The 19,666-nt window shown below is 51.4% G+C and overlaps 1 protein-coding gene and 1 non-coding gene across 4 annotated transcripts in view; one reads left to right on the top strand and one right to left on the bottom strand.

Annotated features, from left to right (window-relative positions):
- DMXL1 (Dmx like 1) overlaps positions 1-19,666 on the top strand; it is a 522,326-nt gene that overhangs the window by 19,896 nt on the left and 482,764 nt on the right. For all 3 annotated transcript variants that reach the window (XM_030193519.1, XM_030193517.1, XM_030193518.1), the window contains exon 2: positions 2,280-2,405. In XM_030193519.1, coding sequence (XP_030049379.1) covers positions 2,280-2,405 — 126 coding nt within the window. The remainder of the gene's footprint in view (positions 1-2,279; positions 2,406-19,666) is intronic.
- LOC115463950 lies at positions 14-59 on the bottom strand. The gene has a single exon (XR_003941205.1). It is a non-coding gene; the product is annotated as a U6atac minor spliceosomal RNA (small nuclear RNA).

Here is a 19,666-nt window from a genome sequence, read left to right on the forward strand (position 1 = left end):
TACTAGTTGTGTAGCTTATCAATGGGAGTGCTAACCTTCTCACTCCTTTCATACAACACATTGTCATGTAGCCGTGCAGTGGATGCCGGCCTATGCCCATACAGAGACCGGGGAGAGTGAACAACACGGCGGCGCGGATGCAGGGTTTTTTTTTTTTTTGCGCACACTTGCACCTGGAACAACGGAGGGCAAGTAATCCTCCCATGGCCACATGGAGTCGCAAAGGGGACGAACCGATTCGCTCAGCGTCATTGGAAGCCGAATAGGAACAAAACCGACCTCCCAGTATTGAAAACCGCAGCACCAACGTCCAGGGGAGATCGCCAAGACAACTCCCAGACCCAGAAGTTGCGTGCAGAGATGATCAGGCGGCTCTCCCCACGCCGTGGCGCCCCAAACCATCCCTGCGCGGGGTTTTTTTTTTGTATACTGGGGCCGGCCACCGGGAACGGCCCAGCCTGTGCAGGGACCCGACAACGTGATCGGCGGCTGCACCTATAGCCCTACCTCATCGTTCGCGAGTTGATCTGCTGGCAAGACAGGGCGGGCGCGCCAGCGCGCCGCCAGCCCGCGACCCAGTTGTGGCGACCACCCGCGAGTGTCGCGTGTTGCCGCTGGGCTCGCCAACTGGAGTTTCCGCAGCAAACCGACACCCGGGCGCCGTCCGTCTGGGCGTCTCTGCGGTCGCGATGTCCATTCTCTCGGGCCCACCGGCCCTCAGGCATGGTTGCCTCCCAGGCATGCTGGTGCCCGGACGACAGAAGTGGACGTCTGGGCTCCGCCCAGGGGTTTTAAACCCCCTTGGCTTCCCACCCTTCCCAGCGGGGTGCCTCTGAGGGGCGGGAACATGCCCGCCTTGCAAGCACCCCGCTGGCATAGGTGTGCATGCCCGTCGGGGCTCCGTGCACCCTGCGGGGCACTGCGCCTTGCTTTTCTTTTTGAGAAGTTCTGAGAGAAGAGGACATCTCTGTGGGTAAGTGACGTTATTCTATTCTGAGCTTGGTAACTTAGGGCCAGATGCACTAATGAGCCATTAACGAGCAAGTTATAAACCCTGGCATGCACTAAAAGCCATTTTACGATGACGGTAGCAGCTAACGAAAACGGAATGCAGATGAGCAAATTGTGTAGAAACCCTACTGTAATGAGATGCACTAAGCTTTTCCGATTGCCTTAATGCTGGAAACTCTAACGAGAGGTCTGTACCTCTCGGGGCTGCGCGGGATTGAAAACTGATGAAAAACCGCTATAAAAAGTCACTCCGCCCCCCCCCCCCCCCGCCGCAATAATAAAAACAAAAGTGCAGTTGAGGCCGGCCATAGAAAAAGCCGTCTGTCTGCACCGTAATTCCGCCCCCCCCTCGCTTCAATAATAAAAGCAAGCGCTGTGATTGGCTCAGAGACTTCCAGGTCTCTCGGCTGAGTGGAAGCATGGCCAAAAAAGACGTTTTATTATTGCGGAGGTGAATGACGGCGAAAACGGATGACTTTTTTCGATGGCCGGCCTCAACTGCACTTCTGTTTTTATTATTGTGGCGGGGGGGGGGGGGGGGGTGAGCGGCGCTGCGTCTTCGCACAGAGCAGCCAGCGTAACGCTTTGGTGCTCTGTTTTACGATGGAATAGAGAATGCAAGTGAGCTACAATGAGTAGCTCATTTGCATTCCCTTTCCTTGATGCATAGCCGTTCCCTACCGATTTGCTATGGAATTCGTTAGGGAACTTCTCTAACGACGACTTTAGTGCATCTGGCTCTTAAAGATTAGGGTTTAAAAGAGGAATTGTAGGATATTGACTGACACAGAATTTTAAAATAAAAAAAAGCAAGCAAACTTTATTAGCTAGTCTCCATAGCCTTTTCCCCATAGTTTTAAAAGTTGAAGTTTTTTGTTTTTTTTTCTTTCCTCATGACTTTTGTAGGTAGTCTGGAAAATCAGCTACAGGAACTGCAGCCATGAGAATTATAGCTGTGATGATTTTTCTTTTTCTGCAGACCTCCAGGGCTCCATGCACCAGAGTTTTGGAGCCAGTGGTCAGTGATGTATCATATTGAAAAAAACAAATCAATATGTAATGTTTAATATGAAATAGTAATCCTTGATATTTTGTGGTACTGGGCTTTGTGAAGAAAAACTATTTTTTTTTTTTTTTTTTTTAGCACTGCTTTTCTCAGAATTGTGCCTTTGCCTGATCTATAAGAAGTGGAGTCATGATTGTTTTTATTGTGATCTGTTGCCATAATGTTAACTTTATTTTCACTTTTCTTGTCTCCTTTCATACAGGCATATGCATCGGGATGTGATATTGTGATTCTGGGAAGTGATTTTGAAAGACTACAAATAATTCCTGGAGCTAAACATGGAAATATTCAGGTGGGATGTGTGGACTGTTCGCTACAGCAGGGCAGGGTAAGTAGGAATATTTTGTGTTGTCATTCCAAATGTAAGGATTATGCACAAACAATACTTACATGTATTTTATTATTCTCTGAGGACTAGCAGGCCCATTCTCACACATCAGTAACATGATCCTGTGTTGCCCAGTCTGGAGCTTATAACAAGCCAGTAAGAGCTTTCTGTATATTCGCAAGTGCCTTCCCGCCTGCTGTGAGAGCCCAGTTACCGCAGTTCTTTTTTTTTACTGTGGTGGTGAGGAGTGGTTGTGTTTCTTTTCTGCTCCCCACACCTCGGTTCAAAAGAGCTTTTTTGGCGTGCCTTTTCGCCGTGTTTTGCTGTGCTTTTCGGTATCTGAGTTCGGGTTGCCCTTTACCTTTTCTGTTATTCTTTTAGTTCCTTTTTCCCCCCCTGCTTTTATGTTTGAATCATTTTTTTATTATTCAACTACACAAAATACAGCAATCTTGAATATAACAAAGTGCAAAAACCATATCCCGTGCCCTCCCCACAACCCACCCCTCTCCAGTAAATGTTCCTAGGAGAAATTGGAAAGCCCTAAGAAAACTATGAAGGGTCACAATTCTTGCAAGATAGTTGTTTATAAGTTTAAAAGTCTTCTGCATGCTTGGTGTGGTATGATAAACCAAAATGGCTCCCAGGTGTCTACAAAGGTCTGACCTGCAGTGCTATTGAAATCTCAAATTGCTTGATGCTCCATATTCAACTGTTCAAGCATGTAAGCCCTCCAATGTTGAGGCGCAAGAGGCCCAGTCTGTAGTCAAGTAATAAAATGATTAAGTCCAAACTATAGAGATCTTTGTAGGAAACGCTTAAATCCTCTTGGGACAGGGTTGCTCAGTGCATAGTGGCCGAAAAGGAGCAGTGGCTGCATAACAATATCACAAGACCACCGCTGTTGAAGGTCTTGGAATAGTGTCTTCCAGCAGCACAGCACTTGGGGGCAATGCCAATACATAAAAAAGCATTATCTATATTACATTTCAAACTGGATCCTCTTGATGATCACTCTCCATTTTTTTCTGCTTTTCCTTTGTTTTCCACATCATTAGGCCACATTTAGACCTTGATTTCAGTTGGGTTCTCCCATACCTTTTTTTTTTTTGTCTGGTGCTAGATTGTAAGCTCTTTGAGCAGGGACTTTCCATGCCAGTTTTCAGTGGGTTTAAGCACTGTACCTGGTTAAGTAGGACTATCTCTGGCACAGGCACCCATTATTGGTGTCTTCAGTGTTTGGGGTCTGATCATAGCCCTTCCAACTGTGTCGTGTGTTTTCGCATGAAGAAAAGGACCTAGTTGGCCAATCTTCTCAGCGTGAGAAGATTTTTGGTTCCTGGTCAGAATACTTGGTGTCGACATTGGCGTTTGGTGTTGCATCGGTACATATGGCTGCTAGACTGGTAGACACTGGGAGCATTTGTGCATCGATTTGGTCTCCACCTGCCTCGGTGCCGCCTGCTGTGCAGGGCCCCTGGGACCGGCCTGCATTGGACCTGAAACTGAGGCGATGTGAGAATTCAATGTCGTCTTCATCAGCACAGAGGATCCTCGATGACTGGTTTTGGGGAAAAAAAGGCCAGGAAGCATCGGCACCGATCCCCCTTGACACACGGTGCCGGGTGCTCCAGGACGTTGAGGGATTTCGCACCTGAGAAGCGTCGGCACGGGGAGGATCGCTCCCCCTCTATATAGAAGGTGCTGATGAGCCATTCCTTCTCCGAGGACAAGCAGGCTGCTTGTTCTCACTGATGGGTGACGTCCACGGCAGCCCCTCCAATCGGAATCTTCACTAGCAAAGTCCTTTGCTAGCTCTCGCGCGCCCGCGCGCACCGCGCATGCGCGGCCGTCTTCCCGCCCGAAACCGGCTCGAGCCGGCCAGTCTTCTTTCGTCCGCACTCGGTACGGCTGTGTTTTGCCGTGTCGAGCCCCGGAGAGTCGACCTCGCGCGTCCGTTATCTTAATCGACGTGTTTTTCTTCGGAAAAGTTCTCTTTTCGTTCAGAAAGTGCTCCGAAAACCCCCTTGGGTTTCGTTTGCTCCTTCCCGTATTTCCAGTTTTTGCCCCGGTAAGTTTTCTTTCGTCGTCGGGGTAGGCCTCTTTTCGGCCTCGGTCGAGATTTTTCTCCCTTAAAGTTTTGGTGCTCAAATTCGTCATTTCGGATTTTGATTTCGCCGGCGTGATTTTTCCGCCCATGACATCGAAGCCTTCCAGTGGCTTCAAGAAGTGCACCCAGTGCGCCCGGGTAATCTCGCTCACTGATAGGCACTCTTCGTGTCTTCAGTGTCTGGGGGCCGAGCACCGTCCTCAGAACTGTAGTCTGTGTTCCCTGTTACAAAGGCGAACTCAGATAGCGAGATTGGCCCAGTGGAACGTTTTGTTCTCGGGTCTTTCGTCGGCATCGGCACCGGGGTCATCGAGTGCATCGACGTCATCAGCGTCCAGACCTTCATCCTCGGCCGCCAGTGCATCGAGTGCATCGAGGCATCGGCCCTCTGCATCGGCGCCGAGACATCGGATAGCTGCATCGACGTCGGTGGTACCGGGACCTCGTCTCCTGATGTCGTCGGACGGTGGTGCATCGTCAGGAGTGCAGGTGAGGGCTGTCCATTCCCCTGCTGGTGGCGGTGAGCCTTCGGGTGGGTCTCCCCCTACCCTGAGGGCTCCTGCGGTACAGCCCCCCCGAGATCGACCTGCTTCGACCTCGGCCCCGAGGAAGCGACGGATGGATTCTACGTCCTCCTCATCGGTGCCGGGGAGCTCCGGTGACATGCTTCGGAAGAAATCGAAAAAGCATCGACACCGGTCTCCTCCCCGCGTCGGCACCGAGAGCTCTGGGTCGCCGAGGGAGTCGGCACCCAGCAGGCATCGGCACCGAGAGGACCGCTCACCCTCTGTTCAGGAGGTGTCGATGCGCTCCACTCTGGACAGCCCGGAACAGCCTCCACGCCCGGAACAGGTTCTGACGTCGACGCCTGCATCGGCCTCCATGCCTTTCTCTGCAGCCGCTCTGAACGAGAGCCTCCGGGCCGTTCTCCCAGAGATTCTGGGAGAGCTGTTGCGCCCTACTCCTCCGGTACCGGCGGTGCTTGCGCCTCCGGTACCGTCGAGCGTGGCGCCGGCTGGCCCATCGCCCGGGGTGAGGTCCCCGACGTCGGTACCGCGTGCGGTGCCGACTGCGGCCACCTCCCAGGAAGGCTCCCCGACTGCGTCGGCGGAGGGAGCTTCGCCGATGCGGGCGAGGGAGTCTACCTCTCGACGCCCCCATCGTGGACGTGGCTCCACGGAGTCGAGCCGGGCGAGGTTGCAGACACAGGTCCGTGAACTTGTGTCTGACACCGAGGGTGAGGCCTCGTGGGAAGAGGAAGAAGACCCCAGATATTTCTCTGACGAGGAGTCTGAGGGTCTTCCTTCCGATCCCACTCCCTCTCCTGAGAGACAGCTTTCTCCTCCCGAGAGTCTGTCTTTTGCTTCCTTTGTCCGGGAGATGTCTACGGCCATCCCCTTCCCGGTGGTTGTGGAGGACGAGCCCAGGGCTGAAATGTTTGAGCTCCTGGACTATCCTTCTCCACCTAAGGAAGCGTCCACTGTTCCCTTGCACCATGTCCTGAAAAAGACATTGCTTGCGAACTGGACCAAGCCACTAAGTAATCCCCACATCCCCAAGAAGATCGAGTCCCAGTACCGGATCCATGGGGACCCAGAGCTGATGCGCACTCAGTTGCCTCACGACTCTGGAGTTGTGGATCTGGCCCTAAAGAAGGCTAAGAGTTCTAGGGAGCATGCTTCGGCGCCCCCGGGCAAGGACTCTAGAACCTTAGACTCCTTTGGGAGGAAGGCCTACCATTCCTCTATGCTCGTGGCCAAAATCCAGTCTTACCAGCTCTACACGAGCATACACATGCGGAACAATATGCGGCAGTTGGCGGGCTTGGTTGATGCTCTTCCCCCTGAGCAAGCCAAGCCTTTTCAGGAGGTGGTCAGGCAGCTGAAGGCGTGCAGAAAATTCCTGGCCAGAGGGGTGTATGACACCTTTGATGTTGCGTCCAGGGCCGCTGCTCAAGGTGTGGTGATGCGCAGGCTCTCATGGCTGCGTGCCTCCGACCTAGAGAATAGACTCCAGCAGCGGATTGCGGACTCGCCTTGCCGTGCGGACAATATTTTTGGAGAGAAGGTCGAGCAGGTGGTAGAGCATCTCCACCAGCGGGATACCGCATTCGACAAGTTCTCCCGCCGGCAGCCTTCAGCATCTACCTCTACAGGTAGAAGATTTTTTGGGGGAAGGAGGACTGTTCCCTACTCTTCTGGCAAGCGTAGGTACAATCCTCCTTCTCGACAGCCTGCGGCCCAGGCTAAGCCCCAGCGCGCTCGCTCTCGTCAGCAGCGTGCGCCTCAGCAAGGCCCCGCGGCTCCCCAGCAAAAGCAAGGGGCGAGCTTTTGACTGGCTCCAGCAGAGCATAGCCGACATACAAGTGTCAGTGCCGGGCGACCTGCCGGTCGGGGGGAGGTTGAAAGCTTTTCACCAAAGGTGGCCTCTCATAACCTCCGATCAATGGGTTCTCCAAATAGTCCGGCAAGGATACACCCTCAATTTGGCCTCAAAACCTCCAAATTGTCCACCGGGAGCTCAGTCTTACAGCTTCCAGCACAAGCAGGTACTTGCAGAGGAACTCTCCGCCCTTCTCAGCGCCAATGCGGTCGAGCCCGTGCCATCCGGGCAAGAAGGGCTGGGATTCTATTCCAGGTACTTCCTTGTGGAAAAGAAAACAGGGGGGATGCGTCCCATCCTAGACCTAAGGGCCCTGAACAAATATCTGGTCAAAGAAAAGTTCAGGATGCTTTCCCTGGGCACCCTACTTCCCATGATTCAGGAAAACGATTGGCTATGCTCTCTGGACTTGAAGGATGCCTACACACACATCCCGATACTGCCAGCTCACAGACAGTATCTGCGATTTCAGCTGGGCACACGTCACTTCCAGTACTGTGTGCTACCCTTTGGGCTCGCCTCTGCGCCCAGGGTGTTCACAAAGTGCTTGGCTGTAGTAGCAGCAGCACTTCGCAGGCTGGGGGTGCACGTGTTCCCATATCTCGACGATTGGCTGGTGAAGAACACGTCCGAGGCAGGAGCCCTGCAGTCCATGCAGATGACTATTCGCCTCCTGGAGCTGCTGGGGTTTGTGATAAATTACCCAAAGTCCCACCTTCTCCCGGCGCAGAGACTCGAATTCATAGGAGCTCTGCTGGATTCTCGGACGGCTCGCGCCTTTCTCCCAGAGGCGAGAGCCAACAACTTGTTGTCCCTCGTCTCGCGGGTGCGAGCGTCTCAGCAGATCACAGCTCGGCAGATGTTGAGATTGCTGGGCCAAATGGCCTCCACAGTTCATGTGACTCCCATGGCCCGCCTTCACATGAGATCTGCTCAATGGACCCTAGCTTCCCAGTGGTTTCAGGCTGCTGGGGATCTAGAAGACGTGATCCACCTGTCCACGAGTTTTCTCGAATCCCTGTATTGGTGGACGATTTGGTCCAATTTGACTCTGGGACGTCCTTTCCAAATTCCTCAGCCACAAAAAGTGCTGACCACGGATGCGTCTCTCCTGGGATGGGGAGCTCATGTCGATGGGCTTCACACCCAAGGAAGCTGGTCCCTCCAGGAACGCGATCTACAGATCAATCTTCTGGAGTTGCGAGCGATCTGGAACGCTTTCAGAGATCGGCTGTCCCACCAAATTATCCAAATTCAGACAGACAACCAGGTTGCCATGTACTATGTCAACAAGCAGGGGGGCACCGGATCTCGCCCCCTGTGTCAGGAAGCCGTCAGCATGTGGCTCTGGGCTCGCCGTCAAGGCATGGTGCTCCAAGCCACATATCTGGCAGGCGTAAACAACAGTCTGGCCGACAGACTGAGCAGGATTATGCAACCTCACGAGTGGTCGCTCAACTCCCGAGTGGTGCGCCAGATCTTCCAAGCGTGGGGCACCCCCTTGGTGGATCTCTTCGCATCTGTTCCAGGCATCAGGCCCCCGGCAGACTGGCATCGGATGCCTTCCTCCTGGATTGGGGGAAGGGCCTGCTGTATGCTTATCCTCCCATTCCTCTGGTGGGGAAGACTTTGTTGAAACTCAAGCAAGACCGAGGCACCATGATTCTGATTGCTCCTTTTTGGCCGCGTCAGATCTGGTTCCCTCTTCTTCTGGAGTTATCCTCCGAAGAACCGTGGAGATTGGAGTGTTTTCCGACCCTCATCACACAGGACGAAGGGGCTCTTCTGCATCCCAGCCTCCGGTCCCTGGCTCTCACGGCCTGGAGGTTGAGAGCGTAGACTTTGCCTCTTTGGGTCTGTCAGAGGGTGTCTCCCGCATCTTGCTTGCTTCCAGGAAAAGATTCCACTAAGAGGAGTTACTTCTTTCTATGGAGGAGGTTTGGCCGTCTGGTGTGACAGCAAGGCCCTAGATCCTCGCTCTTGTCCTACACAGACCCTGCTTGAATACCTTCTGCACTTGTCTGAGTCTGGTCTCAAGACCAACTCTGTAAGGGTTCACCTTAGTGCGATTAGTGCATACCATTACCGTGTGGAAGGTAAGCCGATCTCGGGACAGCCTTTAGTTGTTCGCTTCATGAGAGGTTTGCTTTTGTCAAAGCCCCCTGTCAAGCCTCCTACAGTGTCATGGGATCTCAATGTCGTTCTCACCCAGCTGATGAAACCTCCTTTTGAGCCACTGAATTCCTGCCATCTGAAGTACTTGACCTGGAAGGTCATTTTCTTGGTGGCAGTTACTTTAGCTCGTAGAGTCAGTGAGCTTCAGGCCCTGGTAGCCCAGGCCCCCTACACCAAATTTCATCATAACAGAGTAGTCCTCCGCACTCACCCTAAGTTCTTGCCAAAGGTCGTGTCGGAGTTCCATCTGAACCAGTCAATTGTCTTGCCAACATTCTTTCCCCGTCCTCATTCCTGCCCTGCTGAACGTCAGCTGCACACATTGGACTGCAAGAGAGCATTGGCCTTCTACCTGGAGCGGACACAGCCTAACAGACAGTCCGCCCAATTGTTTGTTTCTTTTGATCCCAATAGGAGGGGAGTGGCTGTGGGGAACGCACCATATCCAATTGGCTAGCAGATTGCATTTCCTTCACTTACGCCCAGGCGGGGCTGGCTCTTGAGGGTCATGTCACGGCTCATAATGTTAGAGCCATGGCTGCGTCGGTAGCCCACTTGAAGTCAGCCTCCATTGAAGAAATTTGCAAAGCTGCGACGTGGTCATCTGTCCACACATTCACATCTCATTACTGCCTGCAGCAGGATACCCGACGCGACAGTCGGTTCGGGCAGTCAGTTCTTCAGAACCTGTTTGGGCTTTAGGATCCAACTCCACCCCCCGAGGGCTCTGTTTGTTCTGTTCCAGGCTACACTCTCAGTTAGTTGGTAAATTTTTTAGGTCAATCTCAGTTATGTCCTCGCCGTTGCGAGGCCCAATTGACCATGGTTGTTGTTTTGAGTGAGCCTGGGGGCTAGGGATACCCCATCAGTGAGAACAAGCAGCCTGCTTGTCCTCGGAGAAAGCGAATGCTACATACCTGTAGAAGGTATTCTCCGAGGACAGCAGGCTGATTGTTCTCACAAACCCGCCCGCCTCCCCTTTGGAGTTGTGTCTTCCCTTGTATCTCTTTTGCTACATACGAGACTGGCCGGGGGGAGTAATGTAGACCAGTCATCCTGTCGGTTATTGATGTACATTCGCAGGAAGGTCTTGAGAGTTTGATTGACCCGTTCCATCAGTCCATTGGTCTGTGGGTGGTATGCAGATGAGAAATGGGTGGTGATGCCAACAACAGAACACAGAGCTCTCCAGAACCTAGAAGTGATCCCCGATCACTTATGATTTTAGAGGGAGGCTATGTAAACGGAAAACATGCTGGATGAAAGCTTTGGCAAGAGTGGCTGCCGAAGGGAGAGATCTCATGGGAATAAAATGGGCCATTCAAGAAAATCGGTCCACCACAAAAGGACCATGTGGCCTTGGGAAGGTGGTAAATCCGTAACAAAATCCATAGATACTTCCTGTCAAGGCAGCTGTGGAACTAGCAGTGGCTGTAAAAATCCCCAAGGCTTGCCAGGAGAGGATTTGTTTCAGGCACAGGTGGGACAGGTGGAAACAAATTGTAAGATATCCTGCACCATGCGTGGCCAACAGTAGTATTGAGAAATCAAGTGAAAGGTCTTGCGGAATCTGGAGTGACCGGCAAATGTGGAGGAGTGTCCCCATTTGAGAACCTTTTTCCTAGACTGGGGTGGTACAGAGGTCTTTGTGATTGTGGGTTTTCTTCTTATCTCTCCCAGTGTACTTTTAGTGTATACTCTAGTGGATCCTCCTCTACTTCTATCCCACTGTCAGTTGGTGTACCTCAGGGATCTGTCCTGGGACGCCTTCTTTTCTCCATCTGTACTTCTTCCCTTGGTACTCTGATGTCATCCCATGGTTGACTTCCAGATCTACCTCTCCACACCAGAAATCTCAGCCGAAATCCAGTCCAAAGTATCAGCCTGCCTGTCTGACATTGCTGCCTGGATGTCTCGCGCCATCTGAAACTAAACATGACCAAGACTGAGCTTCTCATCTTTCCCCCTAAACCAACCTCTCCTCCTCTTCCCCCATTCTCTATTTCTGTGGATAACACTCTCATCCTTCCTGTCTCATCAGCTCGTAACTTTGGGGTCATCTTCAACTCCTCCCTCTCCTTCTCTGCACATATTCAGCAGACTGCTAAAACCTGTTGTTTCTTTCTCTATAATATCAGCAAAATTCGCCCTTTCCTTTCTGAGCATACTACCAGAACCCTCATCCACACTTATCACCTCTCGCTTAGACTATTGCAACTTGCTTCTCACATGTCTTCCACTTAGCCGTCTCTCTCCTCTTCAATCTATTCAAAATTCTGCTGCACGACTAATATTCCACCAGGGTCGTTATGCTCATATTAGTCCTCTCCTCAAGTCACTTCACTGGCTTCCTATCCGTTTCTGCATACAGTTCAATCTCCTCTTATTGACCTATAAGTGCATTCACTCTGGTGCTCCTCAGTACCTCTCCACTCTCATCTCTCCCTACATTCCTTCCCGGGAACTCCGTTCACTGGGTAAATCTCTCTTATCTGCACCCTTCTCCTCCACCGCTAACTCCAGACTCCGTTCCTTTTATCTTGCTGCACCATATGCCTGGAATAGACTTCCTGAGCCGGTATGTCAAGCTCCATCTCTAGCCGTCTTCAAATCTAAGCTAAAAACCCACCTTTTTGATGCTGCTTTTAACTCCTAACCCTTATTCACTTATTCAGAACCCTTATTTTATCATCCTCACTTTAATATGCCCTTATCTCTTGTTTGTCTGGCCTAATTAGATTGTAAGCTCTGTCGAGCAGGGACAGTCTCTTCATGTTCAAGTGTAAAGCGCTGCATACACTTTAGAAATAAGTAGTAGGTAGTGGAGGCGACACAGGCAGGATTAAGCATGGGGTAGGACTCCTTGGGTTCTTCAGGACGGTTGAAGGTCCTGGATAGGGCATCAGCTTGAATATTCTTTTCAGCAGGTTGGAATACCAGGCGGAAGTTAAAGCGGTCAAAGAAAAGAGACCAACACGTCTGTCGCGGGTTTGGTGTCTTAGCATCCTGGAGGTATAGAAGATTCTTGTGGTTGGTGATCACTGTGATGGGATGTAAAGCCCCTTCTTGGAGATCGCCATTTTTGGAGAGCCAATTTAAGGGTTAACAATTCCCGGTCCCCAATAGTGTAGTTATGCTCTGCTGAAAAAATGTTTTTGGAAAAAAAGAAACCGGGGTGATGCTTGCCGGAGCCTGGGGTTTGAGACAAAACGGCCCCTGCCCCCAGAGAAGAGGCATCCACTTCTAAGATGAATGGTCTTTTGATATCCGGACTTCGAAGAACAGGAGCAGACAGGCTTGCTTTAAGGTGGCAAAGACCTCTTGGGCCTCCGGTGTCCAGTTCTTTACATCAGCACCCTTCCTGGTCAGTGTGGTAAGAGGGGCAGTGATGAGGGAGTATTGGTGGATTAATTGTCGATAGTAGTTAGCAAACCCCAAAAAACGTTGCAAGGCTCCGGAGACCCTGGGGCATGGGCCAATCCTGTATAGCTCGGAGTTTGGTGGGGTCCATTTGGAGGCCCTCCGAAGAGATGATATATTCCAAAAATGGAATAGACCATTGATGAAATGAGCACTTCTCTAATTTGGTGAAGAGACTGTAGTCCCGGAGGCGCTGGAGAACTGTGCGTACAAGGTGAGGGTGGTCTTGAACAGAAGCAGAAAAAACCAGAATGTCATCCAGGTAAACTACTACTGAGGAGTGCAGAAAATCTTGAAAAATGAAGTTTATGAATTCCTGAAAAACTGCTGGTGCATTGCAAAGGCCGAACAGCATAACTAGATATTCGAAATGTCCTTCATGAATATTAAAAGCGCTCTTCCATTTGTCCCCGTGGCGGGTTCGGACCAGATTGTAGGTGCCTCGGAGATCCAACTTGGTAAAGATAGACGCTCCCTGCAGACGGTCAAAAAGCTCTGGAATAAGGGGAAGCGGGTACCGATTCTTAATGGTTATTTCTTTAAGACCCCGGTAGTAGATACAGGGTCGCAGAGAGCCGTCTTTCTTGGTCACAAAAAAGAAACCTGTCCCCGCTGGAGAGGAGGAGGGTCTGATGAAGCCTTTTTTGGAGGTTTTCTTGAATGTACTCCCGCATGGCAGTAGATTCCTCCCAGGAGAGGGTATACATCCAGCCCCGAGGTGGAGTCTTGCCGGGAAGTAATTCAGTGGGGCAGTCAATGCGGAGGAAGGTAATCAGCCTCCTGAGCACTGAAGACATCTTGGAAATTACGATATTCCACAGGAAGGGAAGCATCACAGGGGCGCAAGAGCTCTGGGGAGGCAGTAATAGTCCTTGGAGAAGGAACCACTGGTGTGAGACACTGCCGATATCGTTAGTGGTCCAGCTGATAGTAGGTGAGTGTTGTCGTAACCAGGGCAGGCCCAAAATAACAGGATAGATGGCCCGGTGAAGAACCAGAAGCTGAATTTCTTCCTTATGTAAAATCCCGACATGCATCTGCAACGGCAGAGTGACATGGGTAATAGGGTAGAGTTAATCCCTGAATGGAGGTCACTTGTAATGTTGGTTTACAGGCAATCGAGGGAGTTCTAGCTGGATTAGGAGACTGGCGTCAATAAAATTTTCTCCGGCCCCAGAATCAGTCAAAGCCACAGTGTTAATACAGAATTCCTTCCAGTGGAGGGAAATAGGGACGGAGACAAGATTATCCGGAAGAGGTAAAAAACGACCCATGGCCACCCCCTTCAGTTACCCTGGGTCATGGCATTTCCCGGTTTATTCGGACAATGTCTTAGGAAGTGGCCGGCCTGCCCATAGTAGAGGCAAAGTTGATTGTCCCGACGGTGAGCCATCTCCTTCTTAGAGAGGCGATGCCGTCTGATAACCATTGGCTCTTCAGGGACTCCAGAAGTAGAGCTTGCTGCACCTTTGGGAGAAGAAGGGCGCGGCGTCCGAGGAGATGGTTTCTGAGAGCAGCGCTGAGTAGAGCGTTCCAGTGACCTTTCTTGAAACGTACGTCGATACGGACGCAGAGGGTGATCAGAGCATCCAAAGCATTCGGAAGTTCCCGGCCGGCTAGTTCATCTTTAATCCGGTTGTGTGAGTCCTTGCCAGAAAATGGCTGTAAGGGCCTCTTGGTTCCATCTTACCTCTGAAGCTAGGGTTCGAAAGCGAACGGAATAAGCCCCAATAGAGCAATTGCCTTGTTGAATTCGTAGAAGTTCTGCGGCTGCAGAGGAGGGCCACCACGGCACATCGAAAACTAACCGGAAGTGGCCAAGAAATTCTCCAAGAATCAGTGAGTAAAGGGCCCTTTGCTCCCAAAGAGGAGTGGCCCAAGCCAAGGCGGATCCAGAGAGTAGAGAGATGATATAGGTTATCTTGAGTCTATCTGTAGAAAAGGCTGCTGGTTGCATTTCAAACAGCATAAGACATTGGTTGAGGAACCCTCAGCATGCAGAAGGCGTGCCGTCGAACCGGGGAGGCTTAGGAAGCCTCAACTGTGGAATAGGTAACACGGATCTGGACGACGCAGCAGGACGCTGTCGTTGAGATTGAAGGGTTGACACCTGGGAACACACATCCTGTAGAAGTCCGGGCAGAGGGTTTAGCTGGGCCTGCTGCTGCAGACAGGTCGGTTTTGTCCGGGGAACTCATGGCTTCGGGTTACTATCAGACTTGAGTTCTTGTACCAAGTAGAGCGCTGCTGAGCCCGGTACTCGGACCAGGTTCTGCTTGGCGGCCAGACAACCCCGGATTTCACTGCGCTGACTGCAGTTTCCCAGAGGTTGAGCCCCTAGGTGTGGGCGGCCTGCGGGACTTGCGTTCACCAGCCCACTTCCAGCTCCGTCTCGTATCGGCCAGGCAGGCATCAGGTCAAGAGAGTAATCCAGGTACAGGCAAAGTCAGTATGCAGGCAGCAGGCAAGAGAGTAATCCAGGCACAGGGGAAGTCAATAGGCAGGCAGGCAGCCCGTCAAGAGAGTAATTCAGGCACAGGTAAAGTCAATAGGCAGGCAGCAGGTCAGAGTAATCCAGGTACAAGCAAAGTCAGTAGGCAGGCAGCAGGCAAGGGACTAATCCAGGTACAGGCAAAGTCAGCAACGAGGGACAAAGTAGAGAAGAAGCAAACTACTGAGCAAGTAACACCAAAGTAGAAGCCGAAGCCTGGAGTCCAGGAAGAGCTCAGCTGATAAAGTGCTGGTATCTGACATCAGCAGGGACCAGCAGGGAGAAGGAGCACAGCCATAGGACAAGAGCAGGGGAAGGAGGAACCAGAAGACCAATAGGTGAGAAGCAAGGGAAGCCAGGCAGAGAGAGAGAGCAGACTCAGGTACGTGGAAGCAAAGCAATCAAGGAGCCTGGAAGCCAGGGAAGAACTACACACACACATGGCTCAGGGCTGTGCCAGTCAAGTGTGAGTCGATGGGACCCTGTGCAGCTTGAGGATGCCGCTTGTGTTGAGGTAGGGGACATGACAGACTCGATGCTCAAGCTGCTAGGTTTGGCAGACACTATCCGTCCAGAGCAGGCCGAATCGCTTCACCAGTTGGCCAAGCAGCAGAAGGCATGTCTTAAGTTTTTGGCCAGGGGCGCATATGACACTTTTGAGGTGGCTTCCCGGATCTCTGCTCATAGTATAGCGATGCGTGGACTCTTGTGGCTGCATATCTGACTTGGATCCGGTGGTTCAGCAGAGATTGGCAGATGCCCCGTGCCGGATGGATAACCTTTTTGGAGAGAAAGTGGAGGAGGTCGCTGACCAGACCAAAAAACACACTACTATCCACTCTCTTTCCTGCTGGACACCTTCTGCATCTGCCTCCTCAACTAGGAGGTTTTTTGGCAAGTCGAGAAGAGGTGTAGGTATGCCGCCTCCTTTCACCTGCCTCAGCAAGCACAACACCAGCGTACTGGTTCACGTCAACAGCGTACGCCTAAGGTCCCTGTTGCTCCCCAGTCAAAGTAGGGACAGAGCTTTTGACTGGCTCCAGCAGAGCATAGCTGCAGTAAAAGTATCCATGCCAGACAACTTGCTGGTCGGGAGGAGGCTGAAGTTTTTATACAAAAGGTGGCCCCTTCTAACCTCTGGCTGGTGGGTTCTTTAAATAGTCTGTCTCGGGTACGCCCTGAATTGGTGTAAAAAACCACCAAATTGCCCACAGAGAGCCCATTACTTCAGCTCTTCACGAGCAGGTACTTGCAGAAGAGCTCTCAGCCTTTCTTAACCCGTTCCACCAGGGGAAGAAGGGCAGGGTTGCTATTCCAGGTACTTCTTTTGCACAAGGGGGGGGGGGGGGGGGATGTGTCCCATCTTAGACCTAAGGACCTGGACAAATTCCTGGTCAAAGAGAAGCTCAGGATGGTTTTCACGGGCACCCTTCTTCCCACGATTCAGGAAAATGATTGGCTATGGTCAAAGCTTCTTATACACACATTCCAAAACTTCCAGCTTACTGGAATTTCAGCTGCGAACACAGCACTTCCAGTACTGCGTCTATCCCTTTGGTCTCACGTCAGCTCCCAGTGTATTTATCAAATGTCTAGCAGTAGTCGCAGCATTGCTATGCAGACTGGGGGTCCATGTGTTCTTTTATCTTGATGATTGGCTGGTGAAAAGCACGTTGGAGGATGGTGCTCGGGAGTCCATGTGGAGGACTATTTGGGTGCTCGAGCTGCTAGGGTTCGTTTTAAACTATCCCAAGTCCCATCTCCACCCTGTCCAGCAGTTGGAATTCATTGGAGCCCTGCTCGGTATGCAGAAGGTTCGAGCCTTCCTAAGGGCGGACGTTCTAGTCACACTGGCTTCTTGGGATTGCACCTCTTGGCAGGTCACAGCTCGGCAGATGTTGAGGTGGTTGGGACACATGGCATCCAGAGTTTGTGATGCCCATGACATGTCTTCACATGAGAACTGCCCAGTAGACCCTAGTTTCTCGGTGGTACCAAGCCACAGAGAACCTGGAAGATGTAATTCGAGTGTCCCCACAGTTTGCTTGTTCCTTGCTGTGGTGGATCATTCTATCCAATTTGACTCGGATTTTCATTCCAAATTCCTCAGCCGCAAAAAGTTCTGATGGATGCATCTTGCCTGGGTTGGGGAGCCTGTGTAGACGGGCTTCATACTCAAGGTGCTTGGTCTGCCTAGGAATCAGATCTCCAGATCAGTCTCCTGGAGTTCCATATGATCTAAAACGCTCTAAAGGCTTTCAAGGATTGACTGAACAACCAAATTGTACTCATTCAAACAGACAATTAGGTTGCCATGTACTACATGAGCAAGCAGGGGGGCACCAGATCATGCCCTCTGTGTCAGGAGGCTGTCTGGATGTTGCGTTGGGTGCACCAGCATGGGATGCTCCTCAAGGCCACTCACGGGAAAATTCAACAGCCTGGCTGACAGACTAAGTAGGGTCATACCACTGCATGAGTGGTCTCTCAACATGGACATTGCCCAGAGATCTTCTGAGTATGGGGCACCCTCTTGGTGGATCTTTTTGCCACTCACACCAATCACAAGGTCCCTCAGTTCTGCTCCAGGTCCATGACAGATTAGAATCAGATGCCTTCCTTCCTTCCTTTTTTTTTTTTTGGGGGGGGGGGGGGGGCAAGTCTTCTGTATATATATCCTTCCATACCTCTTGTGGGGAAGACTTTGCTGAAACTCAAGCTACATCACAGGGCCATGATTCTGATCGCTCCTTACTGACCTTGACAGATCTGGTTCCCTCTTCTGGTGTTATCCTCTGAAGAACTGTGGATCTTGGAGTGTTTTCCAACAGTCATCACACAGAACGAGGGGTCTCTTCTGTATCCCAACCTCCAGTCTTTGGCCCTCATGGCTTGGATGTTGAGCCTAGAATGTGCTTCCTTTGGGCCTTCCAGATGGTGTCTCCCAGGTCTTTCTGGCTTCCAGGAAAGATTCCACTAAGAGGTGTTACTCCTATTTTAAATGGAGGAGGTTTGCTGTCTGATGTGAGGGTATGGCCCTAGATCCCCTTTCTTGCCCTGCCCAGATCTTGCTTGAATACCTTCTGCACCTTTCCAAGTCTGGTCTTAAAACCAGCTCTGTAAGGGTTCACCTTGGTGCAATTAGTGCTTATCGCCAATGTGTAGAGGGTAAGCCCATCTCTGGACAGCCTCTAGTTATTTGCTTCATGAGTGGTTTTCTATTGTCAAAGCTCCCTGTCAAACCTCCACCGGTGTCATGGGACCTAAACGTTGTTCTTACCCAGCTGATGAAAGCTCCTTTTGAGCCACTGGATTCCTGCCAACTGTTACTTCAGCTCATAGAGCTAGTGAGCTTCAAGCCTTGGTAGTGGATACCTTATACTAATTGTCATCATAACAGAGTAGTCCTTCGCACGCACTCTTAAGGTTGTGTCTGAGTTCCATCTGAACCAGTTGATTGTCTTGCCAATGTTCTTTCCCTGACCTCATGCCCATCCTGGCGAGAGCATTTTGCACACTTTGGACTGCAAGCGAGCATTGGCCTATTACATGGAGGGGGCTAAGCCCCGCAGACAGTGCCCAACTTTTTGTTTCTTTTAATCCCATCAGGATGGGGTTACCATCGGGGAAATGCACAATATCTAATTGGCTGGCAGATTGCATTTCTTTCACTTATGTTTAGGCTGGGCTGACTCGGGAGGGTCATGTTAAGGCTCATAATATCAGAACCATGTCTGCATCAGTAGCCCACTTGTGGTCAGCCTCCATTGAAGAAATTTGCAAGGCTGCAACATGGTCTTCAGTAGACACATTTCACATCTCACTACTGCCTTGAGCAACAGTCTGTTCGGGCAGGCAGTGCTGCGGAATTCATATGGGGTCTAGAATTAAACCACCCCCTCCTCCGGGGTGGGCGCTAGTACCAAAAAGCCTGCTCGAGCCTTTCTTTTGCATGACTCCATCCAAGAGCTTATTTCGGCTCAATGGGCTGACCCCGAGGGACCTTTGAAAGTTTCCAGGGCTATGGGGCAATTATACCCTCTGAGTGAGGAGCATATGGCTCGCTTTGCTATGACTGAAGTGGATGCCCTAGTCACAGCTGTGACAAAGAGAACTACCCTCCCTGTTGAAGGAGGTGTTGCCCTGAAGGATATTCAACACGGTAGACTGGAATCAGCACTTAAACGGTCATTTGAACTTGCAGGTCTCACTATTCGGGCGTCTGCATGCAGTTGTTATGCTGCTAGAGCCTGCCTGGCTTGGTTGCAACAGGCAGTGGAACAGCCCGGTGATGGAGCGGAGCCCTTTTCAGATGTGGCTCCGCGGATGGAGTGGACCTTGTCCTTTCTTGCTGACGCCCTTTATGATATTGTCAGAGCTTCGGCTAAACACATGGCAGTAGCAGTGGTGGCTCGCCGTCTTCTTTGGCTACGGCATTGGGCGGCGGACATGGCCTCTAAGCAAAGGTTGGTGAAGTTGCCCTTTCAAGGCCTTCTGTTTGGTGAGGAGTTGGAGAAAATTGTGAAGGGCCTGGGTGAGGCTAAACCCCAGCGCTTGCCCGAAGATAGGCCTCGGCCTTCCTCTAAGGGAAGCTTGAAGGTACCACCCGGGGCGTTCTGCTGGGTTCACTTCTCGTGCCCGTTTTCAGCAGAGGAACTCCTTTCGCTCGGACAAACGTTCCAC

This window comes from Microcaecilia unicolor, chromosome 2 (assembly GCF_901765095.1).
Source record: "Microcaecilia unicolor chromosome 2, aMicUni1.1, whole genome shotgun sequence".
Lineage (NCBI taxonomy): Eukaryota > Metazoa > Chordata > Amphibia > Gymnophiona > Siphonopidae > Microcaecilia > Microcaecilia unicolor.